General features: G+C 35.4%; 1 protein-coding gene and 1 long non-coding RNA gene across 2 annotated transcripts; one reads left to right on the forward strand and one right to left on the reverse strand.

The window, feature by feature from the left end:
- Nucleotides 1-3,464: 3,464 nt before the first annotated feature.
- On the forward strand, nt 3,465-7,487 carry LOC148828344 (uncharacterized). The gene is made up of 5 exons (XR_016091527.1): nt 3,465-3,582; nt 4,425-4,476; nt 5,575-5,585; nt 6,151-6,195; nt 7,158-7,487. It is a non-coding gene; the product is annotated as an uncharacterized LOC148828344 (long non-coding RNA).
- Nucleotides 7,488-16,217: 8,730 nt separating this feature from the next.
- Nucleotides 16,218-24,932, reverse strand: zbtb1 (zinc finger and BTB domain containing 1). The gene is made up of 2 exons (XM_088926080.1): nt 24,743-24,932; nt 16,218-21,145 (listed from the first exon to the last, which is right to left on the reverse strand). Exon 2 carries the CDS (start codon nt 21,117-21,119, stop codon nt 19,026-19,028), a length of 2,094 nt encoding a protein of 697 aa, XP_088782206.1. The 5' UTR covers nt 21,120-21,145; nt 24,743-24,932; the 3' UTR covers nt 16,218-19,025.
- Between the last annotated feature and the right edge of the window lie 754 nt (nt 24,933-25,686).

Genomic DNA, 25,686 nt, shown 5'->3' on the forward strand with positions numbered 1-25,686 from the left:
TTATTATTTTAATGTTTGTGGCAGTGGCCACAATTGAAGATAAACATGATTAGCATTTGTGCAAATATTAATTAATAATATATTAATTCTTATCAAATGAAAATGTTCAGTATAGCTACAACAGTACTTCTTACAACTATTCGTCTGTCAACTGTATGTAAAAACTATACCTCTAATGTAACCTGTAACTCAATGAAGCATATTTTCTATAATGACGCAGTTAGAATGGGGAGAAACGTGATTCAATTTAATTTGTCAAAAAGATGGTTTATTGTTGGTGTAATTTATGTATTGAAAAATACCCAAAATTAAAATGCAATTAGATTTCCTAAGGCAATTAACATGTTTTAATATGTGAGTGCCTGGCTTCCAACAGAGGTGAAATTCTGAAAATTACTTGAACTGAAAGGTTCAAATGGAAAGACAAGTTAATCATGCTAACCCCTATGTGTATGTGTATGTGTTAGCAGTAGTAGTATTTTATTTTGTGAGTAGTGTTGTTATGATATTGCACCCCAAAAAATGCACATTCTCATTTGACTCCAGACAGACATTTTCATGATCACTTCTGATTGAACATAGCATAAGTGGTATGTAGTGAAAAACTATTGCTCTTTGTTTGAGGTTTAATTTGTTACATTACTTATCTTTGGCTATTCTGATTCCCAGATAAAACCCAAAAACATCTGCTAATTACAAAATAAGGCAGTTTTCTTTACTGTTGAAATCTCAGCTGCTGGGTGTTTTGCTTCATAAATCTTTCAAACTCAGTAAACAGGTGACATTTACTGATAGCCCAGAGCCTACCTTTCATTTCAGTCCTGCAGTAACTATTTTGTATTTGAGTGTACAGAACACTATAGTTGCACAATTTTGCCAGTTAAACGAGATGTTGTAATCATTTTAATTGCTTTTTCAACACGAAAGACAGGGTACTGTACCTAGAACTCTGTGCAGCACTTGTGTTTGTAAAGCCTCCCCACCAAAAAAAGTTCAAAGTTTAAAAGGCTGAAAATACTCTGGTTATGAAACCAAACTCAAAGTCTTGCCATTTTGCAATGTTATGATCATTAATAGAAAGCTGTCCCTTTTACAGTAACTGCAACAAATTTCCAAAGTTAATATGAGAATTTTTTTTGCAGCAGGTGCAATAACATTTTACTGAACAGACATGACATAAGTAAATCTATTATTCTGTTTAACATTCTTCATCAACACAGGCTCTATGGCTCTACTGCCTGTAAAAAAAAACAGACAACAAGTAACAGTGTTCTGCTTTAATCCTGTTTCCAACATACCAAATATATTAAGACATTGATTTCTTGATAAGCAAAAAACATGTTGGTTCTTTTTTCTTTTCTTTCACAAGACTTCAGATTCAACAAGTTAAATCACTTCATCACTTTAACACAATCATCTATATCACTAATGAGGTAGTTTAGTGCTTATGTAACAGCCACAGTCACTTGAGTTTATCATTCAGTCATGATCAATTAATCCAAATGACACCAAAATCAATGTTTTGATCATGTTTAAAGCTCATGCAGATGATAAGAATCATTATCAGAAATATATATACTTCACTTTTCTAAAAACATTCATGCAAAAATAGAATGAAAACTTATTTTAAATATATATGAAGTGCACAAGAATAATTTTGAAGCTGACATTATTTGGTTGTACTCTTGGCTTTTTAAAGAGCAAATGTCAACATTCCTGTGGGCAAGTTCTGACTTTTCAAGATTTTGAAAACGCATTCTGCTACACTAGGCTGACACAAGCTATAATTATCAATAGTTTTAAAAATATTTACCACACCACTACATCCATTTTTTTCTTTAGAGCACTTGGGTGTTGCCTTTCTAATCCCTGTGTTTAATTCAAATTGAGGTCCTTTCTGACTGCGTGTGCTATCAGTTCTTCTTCACTGTGTTTCTTATAGTTTGCAAAGTTATCAAATCTTCAAAAAAATACTTTTCAAAGAGTCTTGATAAGGGAAGCTCTCATATATTGTGATGGGGAAGAACTGGGATTTTTTGGGGGGACAGAACATTGAATTCAGGATTCATTGCTTAAATCATGGAACAATTAGAAATTGGTCACCTAGTTCATACCCTTATGACCACTCTTTTAGAATATTTTTTTTTTCTAATGGCAAAGATCAAAACCTAATCACATACTGTAACAGAGTTAGAAAGAACACAGTTGTACCTGTGTCATTTTTAACTCATACAACATGAGTTAGGGAATAACCTAAACATCTTATGTCAGCTGCATTTGTGGGTAAATACGTTATTCCTAGAGACTCAACTGAATTTCCAAGAAATGTTTTACTACATGCAAGAATATGCATTCCTGCAGGAGAAAAGCTTTTGTACGTTCATGAAGATGGCAAGAAGAAAAGGGATACATACTGTATGTTTATGATGTGGCTTGCTGTAGCTGAAAGCTGCATCCCACAAACAGGCTGGGAATCCAGTAGCAGCAGCTCAGTGTTTTCCAGAAGCTGGTGGAGATAGCCAAAGAGGAATGGAGAGGCATTGTGTAATGGTAAGAGAATAAGAACTGAAAGGAAGAAAAATAATGGTGGAGGGCAGATGGATGCAGGGAGATGCCACTGGTTAGGTACTGGTTGGTCTCAGGCAGATGCGGGCAGATTTCGGATCTCAAGTCTACAGTTTCAGGGGTTCTCAGGGTTGGGTAGGCATGGCTCAGAGCAGAGCTGAGCACAGCACTATCTTGGATATCTCAAAGGCAGAGCTCCATTCCAGTGGCATTTTGGGGATTACAGAGGGGAAAACTGGGATGATGAATTGGAAGATTGGGTGGCTGATTGCAAGGTTGATGGGCGCATGGGCAGGCAACTCAAGAGTGTCGGTACAAAAGCGATTCATGGGAACGTTGCAGTCTCTTGGGTCAATCATGGGCTGAGAGCCGCTACTGGTCTGAGCATGACAACATGAGAGTGATTATTGTGAAGAAGAGAGTGATGTACATACAGTACCAGGTTGTAAAGAGTGACTTGTAGATGCTCCTTAAATGCATGTATACATTAAAGTAGCTGTATTTAAACAGGATTTCATTTAAGTATAAATCCCCATTTAATCTGATAAAATGCTTAATAAATGTATTATTCCATTTTATGCAGTATTCTATTCAGATATTTCATTTGAAAATTGCAATGCACAGACATACTGTATTCTGAGGTATTCTGTAAGAATTTTATGAAAGTATTACAACTTTGTCACTATGTAGAAATGAAGAAAAGCAAGCCTTAAAATTGTATTCCATATCAAATGTATTCTTCTGCATCATCAATGCAAAATAATATTTTGTTATCGTAACCAGTGTTGCAGCTTTGATAGCATGCGTTGTCTTACTTGTGAACTAATCTTCAAATTGTGCTGCTTTTCTACAACAGTTCCACCCACTTTCTATATCGTCGGCACTACCTTCCTTGTCTACCTTATTCAATGACTAAAATGGGTGAGGTTTTCTAAATTCCAAACCAGTGAATCAGAGAGGCTATAAGTAGAGGGCGAATTCCTAATTCATCAATATTCTGTGAAGCTCCAACAAAAGGTAAGATAATTTTGTGCCCATTAATCCTATTCTGCACATATTGAGAAAGATTGAAAAACATGGAAATTTTATTAAAGCGTTTAAGCAAAACATATAATGAAATAGCATCTGTAATTTTGAATCTTTGAGTCAATAGTAGCCTGCATAAATGAACACAAACATAAAAGAGTGAATGACAGATATCATGCCTAGGAGGTATAGATCATACAGTATGTACAGTAATACTTTGAAGTATTACAATATATGAGTTCACTTCATTGTGATGGTTAAAAATAAAAACAGAAATTTTGTTTTAAAGATTTAAGATGGACAGCAGGAGGCATTAACTAATAATGGGTGATATATCTGTCACTTTTTACTAATAAACTCTAGGCAAAAATGATTACAAATAATTTGGTTTTTCAAAAATATCCTTATGCTTTATCATTCAGATGTTTAAATCAATAATTGTTGTACATTCATTTTTATTAAGTTAAATTTAATTAACTTTAAATAATGACAAGCTAGACTGCAGAGTTGGAAAACTGAGAAATCATTTTTTTTTAAATCAAAGAATAAGTCATATGTCTGCATGCCACCACTGTATATGAGCAACATACTTACAGAGAGATCCTTCTTGCATTTTAGGCTAACATTTTAGAATTTAGTCTGACACACATTAAATCACATTAAACATCAAGACAAAATAATGATTGTTTATCTTGAGTTTGTCAGGTTTTTACCTTTCTCTAGGTTCTCAATTGTTTCAAACTTGATCTTGTAATAAAAAAACCACAGCCATGTGCATTTTAATTTATTCCCTTAAGACACTTTCTGACTTTCTTTTCCTCAATGTTGTCCAGTGCATTTTTTCGATTCCATCCTACATCAGGAACATCAACATGAGTGACCCAGGTGAGTGTGTGCACTGTTTTGTTTTCTTTAAATGAAAAGCAGACAGACAATATTCTGCAAAAAGATGATGTAATGTGTGGGTGTTAACACCAACACAACAAGTAGGATCCCAGTTAGGATTTAGGAACTAATGACAATTTTTGCATGGCTTGTATTTTTTAAAACATTACTTCATGTAACTAATTTACTAAATTCAATACCTATATTAATTTAGAGGGATATTTTTGTTACTTCAGCTTAACATCATAATTCAAGTTTACTAATAGTACTCCCAGTTATATTTGATCTTAATTACCACTCAAAGAAGACAGAAGATTTATATTAATATGATAAAAGCCCATTCAATTAATATTGACAAAATCACAGATGCCTATACAATAGTACAAATACCTCACAAGACATAGTGCATTAATGTATATTTGCTCTACCCATAATATAATTAAGCATTTATGTGATATGAAAATGTTACAAACTGGATTTGCAACAACAAGTCAGTCACATCGGTGACTGTACTAAATATGTAAATCAATTTACTAAAGAAAAATACAGTACATTGCTGCCTGTAAGATATGGGCTTTAAAGAATCCTATCTACATTAAAAAAACAAGACAATGAAGTTCTGTATTAAAAGATAAAACAGACATTTTATGTTTTATAAAGTTATATATCGTGAAGAGATAATGACAATGTTCAGAATTCATTTTCATATTTAGAAAGTAGAACACTTAATCATAATCACAGTTCATTCAAGCATGATATACTCATCCTAGGATTTATAGGATTACATCCAATTAATAAATGTTAGCAATCTTCGTTAACAGGAAAAAGGTAATTGCAGTTAGTAGTTGTATCAAACAGTTGATACAGTTGTTACCCAGCTCCCTGCTTATACTACAGCATTTGTGGTAGTGTTAATTTATGATTGGTGCAAAATGAATGTCTGCCTACATGGAAAGAAAAGAATGTTTTAGCTTTTTATTGTGTATACAATTAGCAATAACAAATAAAAAGTGCAAAAGATTATATATCTATTGTACTGCCTTGCATAATTTGTGGTTAGGAACCTCTTCATAAGTACTGTTTGTTTGTTTTTTTCAGCAGACCCAAAGGTAAGGTGTTCTATTTATTTTGGACATTTCATCTAGCCTTCCTCTCAGCCCCCTGTGAGGATCAGAAACGTTTACAAATGTGAGAAAAATGGAAAAGCAGTGAATAATTAATCTAAGTATTGCAGATCATGCTGATTCATGCAAATTTAAATCACTGAAGCACTGCTAGTCTTTGGTTCTGTCGTTTATAAATCAATTAGAAATTACATTATGGATAAATTATTTCAAGTTGTAATGTACAAAATTAGCATACAAAAATTAATACCCTATAATTTCAAGACATCCTATAATTCCAATATCCTATAATTTCAAGATTATAATAATATTTCATAATATTTAACAACTATGATGCTAGTTGAATATTTTCTGAAAAATTCTCTCTTAAGTACCCTGAGCATGATTAACATTCTCAATTTTTCAACCTAACACATTCATTCTAAATCAAAGGTATTATTACCAGAAATTTAGAAAAAACTAATAAAAATGGACCATGCAATATTACTTTTTAGTCATCCTTACAATCTTATAAACAATTGCCTAAATGTCCTTTTTGCTGTGTTAACAGGTTCCTCAGGAAGGAGTTGCAGGAGAAGGAGGATCTGTTGATGAGGTAGGATTAACTAGATAAAGCACTTAGGTCAGTTAACAAAACCAAATGAGATTATGAGAATTCTAAGTTGTTAAACTTCCACAACTGTACTGTGTAGCAGCTAAAAGTTAAATTGGGGTCCAGTTCTTGTCAAGTACCACTGCAAAGCTTTTGAACAGGCATTAATATATAGCACAATACTAAGATACTTTCCCTTCCCAGTATAAGATACGACATATCTTTCCTAAATCATTTTTTCTAGAATAGTCAGTTTGTATAGTAACCTTTCAGAAAGTTTACCATGGAAATTGTTTAATGTCAAGATGAAGGAAAGTACTCACCAGCCCAATCCACTGTTTTATGTAGGACATACACGTTGCATTATTCTGAAATGTTTTTAGGCTGTAAAGCAGATAAAATAATAAAACAAACCTAAAAGAATAACTAATAATGAAAAGATACTTGAACTGATATCATCATGGCTATGTTTCCATCAGTAAATTATTCAGTTATTGCAGCTTTTTAAAATTCCTTTCAAAGGAGCAGTTTGTGTTTCTTTTCCAGACCTGCGGGGACTGAACTTTAAAAGTTCTTTTAAAAATTCCAACAAAAAGAAATACTGTACATCCTAGCCCTTTAAGAACCAAGTTTAGCCGAAACAATATAATGACAGCAAAGGACATTATGCAGGCTGTGGAGTTAGAATCTTGAACTTTAGGTTCAACTTAGGTTCAACCAGTCTGCTTTTATGCTTACCCAACTGAATGATTGCTCAAGCAGTGAAAGAGAAACACTCAGTCACATTCTCAGGCTCGGTATCCAGCAGTCTCAGAGAGTATTGCCCTGACACGTATCAGCTGATGAAATGGCAAATCTGAAAACGCAATGGAGGCAATTGCACAAGTACAACTGGGAAACAATGATAGAGCAGAATGGCTAAATATCCAAACAGTAAAATAACAATGATTTTATTATGCTTCCAGGCAAAGAAAAAGGGACAAGGAAAAGGAGGAAAAGGAGGAGAACATGGGGAGAAAGGAGCTGGCCATGGACATGGTCATGGCCAGGGTCATGGTCATGGTCGTGGTGGTGGTGGTGGTGGAGGTAGGGGTGGGCGTGGTGGCCACTGAGAAAAAAACTCAAAGCTGCCCTGAAACAATGACTGCCATATCCTCTTCAATGGAACCAAGAACCAAATACAAACCCAATATATTCAATGGGGAGTATTAATTCAAGTTAAAACAATTATTCTAAGACACTTTAAATCTTTTGTAAAAGAAAAAGGTAAATAATAAAAAGAAATGTGAAACATCCTCTAGATATACTGTGTTCTTTCAGATGCATTTGGTGACTGAGGAATGAATTTGCCAGTTGAAATTATATAATGGAGCTCTCAGTCTAAACTGCAAATTAGTCAAGTAATTCTTCATTTCCCAACATTTGCACAAAGTAGTTGCTTGATTATCACCCCAGTGGAGTTTGCACCTCAATGGCAGATTAAATTAATCATTTCACTGCTGAATTCAACAATGAAATGCAAAACATAGGAGACCAGAGAAACTATGGCATGTTCCATATAAAACTGAAAACTGGCAGCACTTCTTTACATAAAAGATTCTGGGATTATAAAACAAGATGCCCAGCCTCATTGTTGAAAGAGACAACTTTACTTATTTCAAGAAACAAGAAGCTACTCTAGTCAATTAGCTACTAGCAACCAAACATGGTAGGTGAGTTATTGAACCAGCAAAGACCTTTCTTGTGTTCATATGGTCCAACTTGAATTTTACTATACTATACACAATTATACTAAGAAATTGGTATACAAATAAATAATACTTTATTAAGTGTATTGGGATTAATAATATATACATATTAATAATATAAATTTATCAAATTAAACATTTTCCAGGTAACATGTGGGGTGACACCAGACATACTGGTGGCTTCTGGGAAAACTAACCCTGGTGTGAGTGTGTCTGCCCTGTAATGGAGTAGCATCCTGTCCATGGTTTACCCTTGTCGCTTGCTGGGATAAGTTCCCCAGTGACCCTGAACTAGATGACATGGTTAGAAAAAGAATTGATGAAGATGTTGATATTGCCTCATTTGAATCCTAGAACTTATCACTGCTTTATAGCATAAAAGACAGAATGTTCATCATACAGTAGCACAACAACAAATATGCAGTAGTACTGGATAGGTATAAGACAAAAGATGTACTAGTACTTGGAACATCATCAGTGTGCAACATTTATTTCTTTAGCCTCATCATATGTATTTATATATATATAAAATGCATGCGGTTTCACATCTTTATCACATCTGTTATCTTTCCTTCAGAGATGACACTGGTGAAGACAGTGATGAATTCAATTTGCAAGTGGAGTACCAGAATTAAACTTTAATAACAGACCACAGATACAGTAAAGTCTGCAATCGTGAGCTAATACTCCAGGTAATGAAATGCAAGACAGAAAAAGGAATAATTACAAAAAAGCATAAAAACAATCTTTTTATGAAAGAAAAAGGTTAAGGCGATATGTTAGGCCGGTTATGAAGTTAAGATGATTCAAATAAAACCACAAGTTTTTAAAACTGAACAGGCAAATTACATTGGCTATATTAAAAGTAAAACTTTCTGAGCCACAGTTTATTTAAGTTGGATGTGTCCATTTTCTCAAAGTGCTAACCCACAATTACTGTATGTGTAATTACAGCTGAAAAGAAATCTTGAGTCTACAAGGTTAATGAATGAGAATAAACGTATGTTTAATTTTTTAGACTTTCCCAGAAAACCCTCTAGTGTTCATAATAAAGGTTTCTTTTTACAAACAGAACACAGACAGTAAAATGAAGTTTTGAATCAAGGGAATTTCAGGTTAATAAGCGCACCAGAATTTACAGAATTTGTAAGTAACATTACAGCCCAATAAATATATAAATGAAATAGAAAGATAATACAGCTGTGCTAAAATGAAAGACAAGCATATAAATTACACAGAGAATTGCAAAGTTAATTATATGAGTTATTTCAAAAAATATCCCAAATTACTTCCAAAACATAATCAGTATGTGGACAATTATCTTCATCAACATGCAAGTTGTGTGAAGGTGTAAGCTTATATTTTCTCATATTTTTTGTAAGATTTTCTTTTACCTACTGTAAGTTTTGTATCAGATAAGAATCCTCTTAAAATGAGCAAGAAAGGAGCTACTACCACTTGTGAAGTGCCTACAATGTTAAAATCATTAATCCAAAACATTACATCTAAGAACATCCCAAAACATTAATATTTTACCAACAAAATCATATATTTCTCTGTTCCTCTTAGGGTTGGGTTTTTGAAATATGAGCATAAGGTAACTAAAGCCAAACTAAGAAAATCTGTTTTTCTTTAAGTCAGCAGGACTTAGGAAAACTGTCACGTGCTGCTGTCAAAAAGAAATAGACTATTCATATATAAAACATAGGAAGATCAATTATTTAATTTAACCTTAATGTAATTATCTTCCTTTAATCTACATAACAGTCCCTTTATAGATTCACATGGCTGTAGACAGGGAGCGCTAGCAGGCCTGAAAGAGGAACAGGAGACACGTGGTTTAAGCCCAGCACAATATCCATTAATTTTCTAACTGCTTCTCCTAATTCAGTGTTGTGGGGGAACCGGAATCTATCCAGGCAAGCAATGGGCTCAAGGATGGGACACCAGTCCATTGCAGGGATGAACCACAAATGCAGACATGCACTCACTCACACCTAGGACCAGTTTCCCCAGTAGCTAATTAACCTACCAGTATGTGTTTTTGGACTTTGGGAGGAAAGCCACGTGAACACAGGGAGAACAAACAAACTCTACGCAGATACAACAGTGCCAGAAACGAACTCTGGGATCCAGTTCTGCAAGGCACCAAAGTTAACCACTGCACTACCATGCTGCCCCCAGCACAATATTATTTTTATTTTTGAATTAAAATAATCTGAATAAAACAAAGGGTTTAAAGAATAATACAACAGCACTGTACCTTTCATCACTTGTACTCCATCCCAGTGGTTAATTTTACCCTTATCCAATGATGTGTACTGCAGATGGCTCCATAAGATTGTGACAGAATTATTCTCTGACCAGTCTCAATCCTTACCTGCTGTCCAACAAAACCTTGTGACCTAGAGAAAAGAGATACTTTGAACTCCACCAATTCCATTGCCTCACAACATCACCCCCAGTTTTATGTTATATATTATAACATATTATTATATAAATTAATCAATATATACTATTATATTCATCACATTAATCAATATACTCAGTGTATGAATTACCATATATTATGCCAGTTACCAACTCTACTTTGTGCAGTGGGGAGTCTGCATTTTGGCAAACAGCATGTGGTCTCTTTATCATCCCCCCACCATCTCCTGTGCTTATACTGGGCAAATAGCAATAAACTAATTAACAGTGAGGAATTAAAACAATGCACAAAGAAAAAAAACTGTGCAAGAAGAAACTGTGAAATACAACACAGTCAGATGAATGTGAAAATCACACTCAGTGCAAAAACATTTCTACATTAATAAGAGTATATGATTATTCAAAGGTTTTCTTTAAATTTGTAAAACAATTATACGTGATTGTACAGTACATTTAAGTGAAAACTATAAACAATTCTAAAAAGGAGTTTTTATTTTTTCGTCTTATGATACTTTCTGTCATAAGTTTCAGTAAAGTATCTTCAAGCACATATCAGGGACTGGTCAAAGAATCACAGTCTGAAGGTCACAGTTTTATGTCATGCTTTGAGCAAAGGCATAGAATATCTTTGGTTGCCATGGGGTAAAATGTAAAGCTCACCTTTAATGTTAGTCATATCACTGGAAATCTCAGAAGAACTTTAAGAGATGTGGGGAGATAAAAGGAAAATCTAGAGCATTCCTAGATAGATAGATACTTTACTGATCCCGTGAGGGAAATTGCAGTGCAACAGCAGCTTAACACACAAAACACAGCCACAGTGTAACGAATTATATAATAATAGTACAATACATACAATACAATACAAGAGTTACTCACAGTCCGGACACACAAGAACAAACTAGAACAGAACAGTACACAGAAAATCATATCACACATATGAATATAAATATAGATGTAGCTATAGATATAAATATAAATGTATTGCACAGGTCCCTGGCATATATTGCACAAAAAGTGGTTGTAAACGGGAAAAAGAAAAAGAAAAAGAAAGAAAACAGATGTAGCAGTAGATGTGTAGATGTGTTTAGTCCAGAAACAGGTCACTGTCGATGTTGCCTCTGCCAAGACGCAAGGTGGATTAGTTGTACAGTCTTATGGCAGACGGCAAGAATGACCTCCTGTAGCGTTCCCTGTCACACCGTGGATGAATCAGTCTATTGCTGAACGTGCTCTTCATTCCTGCAAGCCTGTCATAGAGGGGATGGGAGAAGTTGTCCATGATGGCCTCTAGTTTGGACATCATTCTCCTCTCAGCCACTACCTCCAAGGAGTCCAGGTCAGACCCAATGACAGAGCTTGCTCTCCTGATGAGCTTGTTCAGCCTTTTGGAATCTACTGCTCTAATCCCAGAGCCCCAGCACACCACTGCGTAGAAAATGGCACTCGCTACCACCGACTGATCTTACTACACACATTGAAGGACCTGAGCCTCCTCAAGAAGTAAAGTCGGCTCTGTCCCTTCTTATAGATGGCCTCGATGTTCTTAGACCATTCCAGTCTATCGTCGATGTGCACTCCCAGGTACTGACCTTTTTCCTCCTGAAATCTACCACCAGTTCCTTTGTCTTTGTAACATTCAGTTCCAAGTGGTTCACCCCACACCACTCCACAAAGCTGCTGACCAGATAGAGCAGTAGAGCCACAGAGTGACCTTGACCAGAAGGCCACTCACTTTTCACCCCTAAGAGTGTACTGTTTCCACACACGCCAGCTCACTCCTTCACCATCAGAGGTTCCCTTTTTACATATATCATCTACTTACATATTGTACAACACGCTGTGTTGTGACAACCATTGGATATCAGTCTAAAACAAAAAACTTTTTATCTGACAAAGTCTAGATGTAATTTTCTCTGTCATCTGCTCAGACAGGGTGCATTGTACCGACATATTTCACAGACAGTAATTCTGTGAGGTTTAGTCTCAGTATACAACTGGTTACAAAATACGGTTTGGGATTTTTAAAAAATAGATCTGAAACAGGGGGTGGCGACCCTACAGTAAAGTGGATAAAGCAGCTAGAAAATGAATGGTATTTGAATGGAAAAAGGGTCTTGACTTACCATCAATAATCATTATAATAGGTACATTATTCATTGCAATGCATTGACATAAGAGAGATTTCTGGAAGACACATGAAAGATTCAAAACTCTGTAAATACATTAAAAAACTGTATTTCCTGCCATCTATTGGACGTTTCTGTCCATTACACATCCTAACTATAAAACATGGCATCTCTTAAATGTTACTAGCAATGTTTGGATTAATGCAATGGTAAAGGTAAAATTAATTATTCATAGCATTAAAAATTTAACTATGTTAGCTGCCACATAAAAATGTTAATGCCTATGATTCTCTAATCATGAATGATAAAGAGTGGAAGAGAAGCATGCATTTGGTCCTTAATGCATAAGGTAATTACAGATTAAGTTAAGTAATTTCAGTTAAATTACAGAATCAGTTAAATCTTAATTCATACAAATAACAGCATTATCAATATTAGAACACATTCATATTACACCAAAACAAAAAAAAAAACTGAAGGAAAATTGCTAACACAATAGACTTTTATATTGACTGTTTTTTCATGGAAACCATAATATGATTGTCTTGTGCTGTACCAAAGGTGATTTCAAAGCACATCTTAATTAAAAATAGACTGGCTGATTCAAAATAATTTCTATATAGTGCTTTCCCAAATCCTTCCCAAATACTCCAAAACAAGTTTCTCTCCCACAACAAGTTTCATTTAAAAAAAAAAGATTTGAAAAATATTTTATGCCCAAGCAACATAGCCATTCACTCAGACATTCACACAGCCTATGGAAACAAAATACTCGCTGTGACTTACCTTTAATGAAGAAGATCAACTTCACAATCATTTACCTCATACAGTACTGTGCATTAAACTAAATAAAATATGTTAAGAGTATTGTATAAATATATAGTTTCCTTTTAAAATGTTTAAAAAAATTATAGACACTCTCAGGGGCACAACTTCACAGAAAAACGTTCAAGAACAACGATATTTCAAAATGAGCTTTTACTGTTTGAGACCGTGGAATGTGCTGTTCAAATGAATAATGGTAAAAAAAACCACAACGAAGTGAAAGTGTTTGAAATATTGCCCCCTATTGGTAGTTTTCGAAATTAATACCACTAAATCTGCATGATACAGAAATCATATTAAACTTTAATGTATACTGTATTACATATTTTTAATAAAAAGTTGTATTACTGCCAATACCATCCTGAGTATTATATATTTTTAATGAGAAACTAAAATTTAAATGAAGTTTCTCTCCATTTCTAGTTAATCTGTGAGATTGCTGCATTGCATCAGGATTCCAGGAGTGTATCAAATACTGAAGTCCTTAGGACACAAAAAAGATTAAAGCAAAAGCAGAGCAAACCTGTAACTGAAATAATAAGAAGGACTTCATCTGCCAAATATTTATCGCTACACTGTGCCAGCTTTTTTCTTAAACTTTCACACAAATAAAAATTTGTTTAACCTAGAGGTAGAAACACACTAGCTGTCCATTATCTACTGTATACTGTATATTGAAGTGAATGGTAGTCCAGTTCATGGAGTAACTTCCCAGAAGATGCTTACAGCATAGTCTCTCGACAAACAAACACAACACACTTTTGCAGCCCTTAAAAATGTAGTAAGCATGAGAAGAATACTGTAAGTTGTTCCAGAATTGCTCCTGTATAATAATACACTGAGAACTGTCTGTGTTTTAGCCTGTTTAGACATTCTTGTTGCATGTGAATGTGTTACTTCACCATATAAAGCAATAGGACATTACCCTTTAGATCACATGCTTCATCCTGCAAATTATGCTTTGTGTCACAAGATTTAAGCACATGGCCAATTTACACTGCCGCACTATGACTTTGTTATGTCTGTGACATATAGTAAGAAGACATAAAAGAGATACTGAGAAGCATTAAAAATACAAATTAATACTGAAATCAATGCCTCTCAATATATACTGTAGACTTTTTTCCAAAAAGCCTGACATATCAGGCAATGGGGATGTAGCATGTAGTTCTCAGTAAATTTAAGTCTGTTCCTGGGCAGTGTACTGTACATTGCATCCCCCTGAAAATACAATAGCACTGAATTACATATTATGTTGCATTTTTATGAAGCACCTCATCCATATTTTTTAGATAATTGAGAAGTACTGTTTTATTAGAATGCAGGTCTTGGAATCCTCACTATGACTAAATTCAAAGGGTGATTTTCTAGAGCGGCAATATTTTACAATCTTCAGCTACATTAAATGATTTCAAATCTTTACAAGGCCAGTTTTAACTTTGTTAAATGGCACAACAACTACACAATAGCAATGCTACACTAACAGTAGAGGGTGAAGTGTGTGTAATGCTGATACAGTAGAGTACCTGGCAAAGTAGAACACCTAATTTGTATTACTGATTCAAAATCAACTGTAGCCCTTAAAAATGTGGTAAAGTTGGGTCTTGCACACATTTCAGAGTGGTGCTAGACTACATTCAGGCTGAATAATAGAAATCCTATCATACTTCTGTGAGCAGTAGTACCTGTATTACAATGTACTGTAATGTGAATGTTAGTATAGTAAAAAACAAAACAATGGATTAACTCTAAGCATTCAAACCTTTATTTATAAATTTAGGAGCACAGCTAAAAAAAAGGGATAAGTCTTGTAACGTTGGTAGGTCATGATCCAACAGAACAGCTGTTTCTCAAGATGGAGTAATATAGTGCAAATTATAAAATCATTCAGTGAAATAAAAAAATCATCGAAGAACTATTCCATTTTGACCACAACATCTTTGGTAGAGTATGAAGTTTGTGATGTGCCAATACATTTCTGCAAAATCCTTTGGATTTGGAGTTCTTTCAGTAATTGTCAGTATGTTTTGGTTCTCTGGAGTACTCTGTGTACAGTACATCATTAAAATATTGTAACAATGCATAACCCTCAGAAATTATTATCTACAAGAACATCTCTTTTCATGGATTGAAATGTCTGTGGTGTTTCAAGTACATTTTAGTCATTTATTGCAGTTTAATTTTACAGCTTTTAATATATTAAATGTTTCACCCTAAATAGTGACACTAATAAAATGACTTAGGAACATACCGACATGCTTTGAAATGTAATATATTCAAATATACAAGTTTCAGTAACTTCAGCTTAAAAATGAGTAGGATCTCTACAAAATTAGATGATGTGGTATTATTTAAATTTCATTACTGCTTGTACATTTGTAACTAATTTTCAGAAATTCTGACGGCAATGTGATCAATTATCATGAAACCATTTTTTCACAATGTATAAATAAAAAAGTTCATTTTGTACCTTAAATCTTTTGCAATATGAGAAACAACATTCTGCCATGCAAGTAAATTAAAGTTAAATGGAAATGTTTTATTTCTCTTAGTATAGAATAAACTGCCTCTAAAATTGTCAATTATATAGAACATATTTAAAAGACTTACCAAACGCACATGGTTTAAAATATGCAAGGACAGTTATAACCCTAAATATTACCACTGAATGAAAAGATGTAACATCAAATCCATCAATATGTGCTTTCCACAAACATATTTGTCAACATATTACTGTAATGTCTACCAGGTTTTATTACAGTACAGTATGTATGTTGTGAGCCTAAATGTTTAATGGCCTTTACCCCAGAGATCCCTTTGCCTGTGTAACTTTAAAAATTAAACAATCAGATGACATATACAATAAGTGTATACACAGTCACAGACATTGAATATTGGAAACCTCCATGTCTACTATTTTTATTTGGGGGGGGGGGGTAAATAAAGTTTGTTAAACTACATGACACTACATGTCTTCCAATTTTATTGAAGTGAAAGACATTCTTTAGACACTTATTTATAGTACTACAGATATACATATTCACAACCTGTATATTCTTTAATTCATTAGAACCATTTACTCCCAGCTGCTGTTCAATAAACTTAGAAGAGGTGATACTGTCAGTTTAAAAGACAACCTTTATAGTTAGGGCACTAGACTTGTAGCAGGTACTGCTGTTGTATCTTTGAGCAAGGACCCAGACTTAGATTGTTCCAGTCAAATATCCAATTTTACAACTGAGCATAAATTAAAATGATGCCAATATCAATTACATTTTAGAAATCAGCAGATTGCATTTTTGTAAGTGTAGGCTGGCGATACTTCTATTTTTGAATACATGGAAAAAATATAAATTGTAAAGGGTTTGAAATAATGAATGTGAGGTGTATGTGATGTGCATCACAGTTGAACTATACACAGTGCAAGGCAGGATAATATAAGGGGTAGTCAAATAATTAACTTTTTTTACAGGAGAATGTGATAGCATTAGGCTAAAAACATTAATAGTGTTTTTCTCACGTCTTGAACACTGCAGCTGTACTTCAATAAACTCTTCAATCCTGACCCTGTTCTAATAAGGGGCGTCTTAATGTTGTTATTATTGAAGCATCACTGGGTATCATACGACACAAATGTGTGGTTCATGAAACCTGACAACTGAGTTTCATGTAAAAATTGGATACACAAAAGTCTAAATCTTCATCAGCACCATCTTTTTTTTCCATACACACTTCTAAGGCTAAAATTAAGTTTGATTGTCCCTTAAACGAGCAGAGTGTATGCCACACCTGGGTGCAAAAGCCTTATGTCTGGAAAATGACAACTGTCATATACCATTATGGCTGAAGTAATAAATGAAAGAAATCAGTAAATTGTTAAACAAATTTGAAATGGATGAAGGCTTCATTAAGGAATGATAAACCAATGATAGACATTAAGAACAGACCAAATGTGGATATGAAGCAAAGGAACGTTTTGCAACACAAAACCTAAGGTGCATAACATACAGTAGGAATTGTTGTACTAATACAATATCTTTTGGTAAAACAGTTTTGGAGTAAATCGTGATACTGAAAGAAAACATACCAGTTATGATTGCTGCCCACTGCACTACATGCTTTTCAAAAATATCATTTTAATTTGAATTAAAATTATTTTTATACTTACATTGTGCATCCTAGTCATCAATAAAATGGAGAATGAACAAAAAACTGAATTTAAAGTAAACTGTATTTTAATAACTGGTATGAGAGAGAATGCTTCTGCCATTTTGTGCTATGTATCATGGATACATTCTTTAACTAAATGCAGGTAATTAAATGCACTAATGCTAGTTGTTGGTTTAAGGGCAATGTCTTGTTACATTAACTGAAAGCAGGAAATAATCCTGACCTGGGACCTCAGCCATGGGACGAATTATCTTGATGTAATTTTGTTTTCATTCTCCCATTTAATTTATGGCCCAGAGCAATTAAATGGGAGAATGAAAACAAAATCACATCAAGATAAGATTAAATTGCTATAACAAAAGGATCATTATTATATTGGATGAGAGATTTTAGGAATGCATGCAGCACTGTGAACAGCAATGACAAATATAACATGTTTACCCTTAACACATGGGTGTGTTCCATAACCTGTTGCATTTCACATAAATCGTATTTACAAAAAAGACTTTAAATGAAATCATGTCATTCATCAGCCTCAGAATTTGCCTCTCTAAAACACATTTGGTTTACATTCTTATCAACTTCCTAGCCTTTTACAAAACCTTTTAAAAAATAGAATGACACTCCTTATCAAGGACTTTCAGCAAAAGTCCATAGTCAAAAAAGCGATTGAGCAGTGATTACTCATTTACCCTGCCATGAATTCTTTAAAAAATGTTTTTAAAGAGACACTGTTTTAAGTTGCATGCTTTACAACGTGTTCTTTTCATATTATTGGCAGACAGAATCCCATCTGATGTCCAACCCACAGTTCTGCGTTTTCCATCTCTCCCATGTGTCCAAATCACATGAACTATACTATCTACTTTTTTCTCTCCTAAAATTAAAGATACAAATAATTCACACATACTGTATATGTAATTCAGAGTTAAAATATAAGTATGTAACATACACAAAGGATGTAAAATTGATTCAATGCTTCTTCTATATTTTATACAAAACGAAACCTCACATAAAATAGTATGCAAGTTAAGGGAAGGTAAATAATATTTGTACGGCACTTTTGGTCTGTGTGCTTTCTTTTAGCAAGCCGAGCTGAAGAAAATCTTTCTTCTGTGTCACTGCAACTGAAATAAGGTATTACACCTTGGAAACAAAGCAAACATCTTGCAAACGAGAAAAAGCACAGCCAATAATGGCAATGACACATACAATAAGATTTGCTTAGTTTATACTGATAACTAAAAGCCTTTTTTAACTGAAAAACCCATAAGTGAGTATACAACGCCCATTACGCACTCACACTGTATATTCTGAAATAATGTTCATAAAGTTCAAAACTGAAAATGTAACACTATACTTAAAGCTTCTGGCACTAATTACCTTTAGACATATAATAAAACACAACCATAAAACAACTAATTATGGAGAAACATATAATATTATGGAGTACATCCTAAGTTATTTGGTACTTGGGTGAATACAGTCTTTTTCACATTTATGGCTTTTATAACAAAATCTTCCATCTCCCTTATATTTTTTTGGCGTGTTTTGAGTTATAGTGGCTCCTCATGTCTTTCCTCAAGCGGAACTTTTCTCCACACACTCCACAGATATACAAATGTACGTCCATATGCAGCTCTAGTTGTTCATTGTTGGGAAATATCTGGAAGCATACTTGGCATATGGTCTCCCCTGCAGACAGGTGGGAGATCATGTGACGTACGTGATCGTGTTTTAGAAAGGTACCTTGATCGCACACCGGGCAGACATAGCGAGCCATGCCTTTGTGCATGTCATTGTGGAGGCGTAGTTGTCGCTCTCTCAGAAACTGCTTCCCGCATGTCTGGCAGGTGAACTGCTTTTCCTTGGTGTGAACTGTGTAGTGTTCCCGAAGGTGGCACCGCTGGTAAAACCCCTTCCCACAAATACTGCAGAAATGTTTTCGTCGGTGATCCCGGTCTCCTTCCTCCACCAGGCCAGACCTGTAGAGGTCTTGATCGGGACACTTGACCATGTGCTCCACTACCAGTTTCTCATTCTCAAAATGCAGGCCGCAGTGTGGGCATCGGAAGGCAAAACAAGCATCTTTGTATATCTGGCAAGACCCAGCTATATCGCCGTCGTAGCTCATATCGGCCTCTAACAGGCCTTCGTCCATGGTCTGTTTCTCCCCGCCAATGGAGTCTTCCCCTACTGAGTCAGTTTCCACATCCTGGGTTTCCCCACACCTCTCTGCATGTTCTTGTAACTGCCTACCTTTGATTAAAATCTGGCCACATTTTCCACAAGCACAAATGTGCCCCATGTGACTGGAGATATAATGGGAAGACTGATCTTCTTCAGTCAGCAGAATTCCACAAAGCTCACAAGGCAAATAGAGAGTACCTTGTCTTTCCTCTTTTATAGTGCTGACTTTGGTTAATGTACCCTTGTCTTCCCTGTTTGGCAAATGGCCATCAAATGGGCTATTGCTGTCTTCCAAGCCAGAAATGCCAGCTTCCTCATCTTTGTCATCCACAAGTTGGACTTTCATCATATCCTCATACCCAGAATTTTGTGTGCTTGAACCATCTATACTATGCTCTCCAACCTGAACCACTTTTATGCTATCTATTTCCAAAGGAGAGCTTTCTTCTGGCTCAATTTTGATAATGATGGTATTTCTAGAGGACTTTGATTTATTCTCTGCTCCTGCCCCAACAGACTTGATCACAGTTTCTTTATTGAATGTTTCACTGTCAGACTTTTGCTCTGGCCAGTCACTGTCCATTTTGCCAACATCGCTGTGGTCTTCTGATGACTCAGAGGCTGAACTTTCCATCTTGCTGCTATCATTATCAGCTCCCATCCTGATCTTGGGGGGTTGGAATGCTTTTCTGTTCGTGCACGTGAGAATGTGCTCTATCAGCAATTTTTCACAGCTGAACACAAAGCCGCAGTCGTCACACGTATATGTTCGTCCAAAGCGAGGACGCTCCTTCATGGAAGAACTTCTTCCAGAGGGTTTTTTGCGCAAGTCACATGGCTGGTCTGACACACTGTCCACATGAGGCAGCACATGAGACACCACTATGTCTTCCATCTGTCTGCTGCTGCTTGTGCTACTACTTTGCACTGTAGAGGTCAAGCTAGTGGCTTGCTGCAACCGATCACCTTCCACACTGCTCTGCTTCTGTTGTTCATACATGCGAACGCCAAACATCATTTTGCTCTTCATCAGGCCCAAAGTTGTAGATGAAGAAGAAGGGGTTAGACTTGTACTTCTGATATCTTTCAGGTCCTCAAGAGACTCTGGAATATAATACATCTGCAGATAAATCATAGCAGCTTTGAGCTCCTCAAACTCATATGGGCCAACCACTATTCTCCCAAGATACATCAGCTGGAGGATAAGATCAAAGCATTCGGCGCTGATCTTCATGTTGCTGAGGTTCAGACGGGCCATAACCTGTTGGTCTTTGATAAACATCATTCTGAAGTAGGAGCTGCAGGCTGCAAGGACAGCTTTGTGAGCCCGAAAGTAAATATCTCCGATGGCGATGCAGCAGTCACAAAGAAACCCCCATTCTCTCTGGTTATTCAGCTGTTGCAGGACATGCTCACTGTGGCTGGGCTTGGGCATTGCGTAGTGTTTTCTTTATGTTTTGCCTAAAAGATTAAAAAAAAAACAATGTTGATACAGCTGTAATTACTAGTGAAAATAACATCAGTACTAATTCCACTTTGAATGTTTCTACATATTACATTTACTCCCTTTTAAAAACCGTAATTAAGTACTGCAATTTCTTTAATATATGGAATATGTTGTGCATTCCAAAGATCACACTAAGGAACTCATTCATGTTGAAAATCTTGTGCATTAAAGTTTGATGACAAGCTTAGGTTTCAATATTAATCAAGGCATTTTAACAAATACATATTTCACAAAAAGAACATTTAAAAATTTAAAAAGTATCTGTATCACTTCAGTATTATAAATGATAAAGATACTGTAACATTACCTTTTAAGATGATAATGTCATATAATAGGTTATTTTAGTTTCTACCATCCAAAAGAAACCAACTTCTATTTAAATTTGAATAAGTATTATCAGCCCATATTTATTTATTATATGATATATATATATATGATTTAATTCAGATTAAATTAATTCAGAATAATAAATGAATTCAGATGCAACAAAAAACTATTTACCCCTCACACAGAAACTGGAGAATGAGCTTACTTTGTAAAGTCATAGCTCTTGCCATGTTTAACATTTACCTTGATTTTATGCTATGTTAGCAGAAAATATTCATTCTGCTACTTAACCTGAATTTAACCTGATGGAGTTCTACTGGTTTCTCTTCTTTGGCCTCTGCTTTCAAACTTTATTTTTTGCTCTGATCTCATCCAAAAATCCTTGAAAGATTATTATGATTTTGTACCTACTGCCTCCACACTTTCTATATGATTAGAACTCAGGCATAGATGCCTGAGGATTTTCCACAGCCTTGGCTAACATATAGACTGCAATCTTACTACTGGACTTTCAGATCACATCTACAGTGGGTCTCAACTTCCGCTAGCACATTTCATCTTCCATGAAATAATCCTACCACTTTCACCATTTTGAACACTGCTGCAATAATCTACTTACACGAGTCCCATCATTGGCTCAGAATTTCAACCAGAAACAAATGGCATGGATACATTACATCATTGCTGGTTGGTCCCACAATGGCAGATTTTCAACTGTGTGCAAGAATACCTATTAATCCAAATATCCCTACGTTCTACTAGTTGAGATTTATCACCTGAACTACTCTTCCACTATGTTTTAGTAGAAAACTGATAGCCACTCATTCTGGACAGCTTTTATCTTCCATACCTAAGAATGGCCCTTTCTGAGCTTATATCAAACAGGGCTTAAAACTTGTGCAAATCCAACATTAGTCCCTTAAAGAACAGTTATCATTGCAAGCTAGGGAACACCATCAATCAGTACTCTCAGTGACTTGAAAACGACCTTTCTGTATTCAACCCTCAAGTAAAATAAAATAATTGAACCACTTTCATTGACAAAAAAACTGTAAAATAAAACATGAAGAGGTAGAATACACACCATCTACAATTATTCATCAATTCAATTTCTAACCGCTTAATTCAATTCAGGGATGGAGAGGAGCTGGAGCCTATCTCGACTGACATATACCAACCAACACTTCACACATTCTAGACGGCTGCATCCTGTATGTGCGTGGAGATTGTATGTTCTCCCAGTGTTCAGGTGGATTTTCTCCAGGTGCTCCTGTTTTCTCCCACAGCCCCAAGACATAGTGTTATGTTAAATGGCGTCTGAGAAAACTGGCCATTTATGGTGTGAGTGTGCATGTCTGTATTTGTCTCTGTGTGTGCCCTGCGATGGACTGGCATCCCATCCATACGGTATTCTTCCCTGCGCTTGTTGTTTGCCATGATAGGCTCCAGCTCCCTTATGACCCTGTATTGGATAAAGCTGTTATAAAACGGATGGATGTATCAGCTTTTCAATACCTTGCTGGGAAGCAAAACAAATGGTTATTGCTGGGAAATTTAAATAATTTACTCCAGGTTAAAGGCTGTAATTAGTGGATGGACAATAAACTCAAAATAGCTGGTATGCAAATACATAGCTGCTTTATCTTTTAATCAAGGCCTACGGTTCGAACAGTTACTAAATAAGACACAATGACATGAAAGCCCTACAAATCAAAGTAATATTGCCTAATTTTAAACGCTTTGCTCATTAACTGCCATATATTGTAATATTAAAACTACCTATATACTTTAATCAATGAAACATAAACCTAATATAACCTTTATTAAGCATGACTACAGTGTATCAACAGCCAGATGTTATAAGACATACGTAGTCTTGATTCGATTAATTTGTATAACCGCTAATATACTTTACAAAGTATAGTTCAATATCAATTTATAATGCATATTGCTGAATTGCACTAGAAACACCGTTCCTCGGGGGAAAATAACTATACTGTTACATAGCGAGCTTTATTGAGAAAACACAAGCGGTAAATAATTAACATTAAAAATAAGTAGTACTAGGAAACATTTCAACAAATGTGTGCAGAGGTAAATACGAAACCAAAAGAACCAATATTTTGGATGATCTTATACAGTATATTATTCATTTGTAATCTTCACAGCAGATGCTCTTAAAAACACGTACAGTATTTGCAATCTTTGGCTTTCACTGCTGTCTGGGTCTGTGAACCACCATGAAAACGTGTTTACTTTACCATAGCAATACTGCTGTGCTTTATACCAGTCGGAGCGTGGGCTGTGTCGGTAGTCAGCACTGAGTACAGTAATTTGCAAAGCTTCCAGTACTGTACGTAATAACCTTGCGGGCAATTTAACCGACTAAAAATATACTATATAATTCATAATGCCTAACTCTAAATTCAGTACCTCACACACGCATTCAACTTTATCAGCCTTCCAAATATATATGCAAATGTCAGTGCTGACTATTTTGGGACTTGACCCACCCTGCAGTTGCTAAGTCAAAGTATGTAGCTGTTAAGTTTTAAAAACACTTCTGTCTGTACTTTGTCAAAATGGGTTAAGCACCTAAACACTTCATAGCACTACAACAGTTAAAACATTTTATACAGTACGTACTGTACAAAAGTTAATCAGATCCCATTTGAATTTTCTTCTTGTACAACTTAGGGAGGGTATACAGTAAGAACTATTCTTTCAAAGCTTTCCTTCGACAGCTTCCCAAACCACTACAGCTGCTTAATTTATATGTTGCATGAATTAGTTCAATAATTAAAAAAAAACACTTTATTCAAAACTTTTAACAATAGCAACATATCTCCGACCTAGTCGCTGACAGTTTAAAGAGGGGTTTCAATGTCCCGCCCACGCGCATTTTCATTGGCCTATTTCGTTAAGATGGAATCATGCGGGCACTAGAGCTGTCAATCATACCGCACTAAAAACTCATTAAAAGTATACAGCAAAATAATGTCTAATTCGATCTTTTTCTCTTGTGAATATTAGCGTTATTTATCCGTTCGCGGCAGCTTTCTGCTAAAAAAAAAACTAAGAGCTCCCAAAGAGAGCTGGTGCAATACTGACTGTCTCAAGTCTCACGCACCACCACCCCCGCGCTACTTCCCGCATTCACGCTCAGAAAAAAAATAAAGGAATTACCATCCTCAAAACCTGTCAACACTCACAGTGCTACTCACCAGCAGGGAAGGAAGCTGCGACTAAATGACTAAAAAAACTCCAGTTGCTGTCTGTGTTGCCGAGGGTTCAGCTTTTCTTCTTTAATCCCTGTATAAAGTTGTGGCGAGAATAATGCAGAAAGGCGAACCCCTCCTGCAGCACGGATGAAAAGAACTTCCGCACAGCCGCTCTCGGCAACATCACCGCACTGAGGCTGCTTGAGCCAGATCCAACCCTGCTCACGCAAATCCAGCCCTCCTGCAGCCTGTCATTACAGTTTCTCCCACCATCACATTTACAAGTACACGACAGCGTGACAGAAATGCCGAGAAAAAAAATGTCGTTTCATCTAAACTAAACTAAGAATGAAGCAGTTTCAGGAAGTTTTGGACAGAAATGCTATGTCTAGATGCAGTGGACATAAAGGGACGACTCACAGTATTGTACAGTATTTCTGTTGCTTATGTCCTTTGGCAATCAAAATATTATCGAACTCAGTTCTGAAGTCCCTCATATTTATTTTTTTCTGTATAAACTGTGAATTATGTTGTGTAAATTAGAGGTTGGGTGGTGGTGGGCTGAGTTACAATGCGAACAGAAAAATATAAAGAAATATAAACACCAAGGCAATTATTATTATTATTATGAGAAATTGTATACAGACAGTAAACGATGACAACCTTTACATTTGTTTTTAAAATAAGCTTATTTACATTTTCTAAAATATTTTATTAGACTAGTTACGATAAAAGTGTAACTTATTTCAAAGTATAAGGTTCTTCACATAATATTTTGGGAAGAGACATGGAAACAAAGTTTGTTTAAACGAACCAATAAGCCAAGCCCCCTGAACTATATAACAAAGATGCGTAAATAATGAAGAGTCACATGTGGTCAAGTCGTTTTGCAAATTTGCTCACGTGAGAAAGATTTCTTCTTTAACATCACGCAAAATAATAACACT

The sequence above is a fragment of the Atractosteus spatula genome, chromosome 9 (assembly GCF_055471065.1).
Source record: "Atractosteus spatula isolate fAtrSpa1 chromosome 9, fAtrSpa1.hap1, whole genome shotgun sequence".
NCBI classification, from domain to species: domain Eukaryota; kingdom Metazoa; phylum Chordata; class Actinopteri; order Semionotiformes; family Lepisosteidae; genus Atractosteus; species Atractosteus spatula.

What these genes read in the sequence shown, in the direction of transcription:
- zbtb1 (XM_088926080.1), bottom strand. Translation starts at nt 21,119, where the DNA reads ATGCCCAAGCCCAGCCACAGTGAGCATGTCCTGCAACAGCTGAATAAC.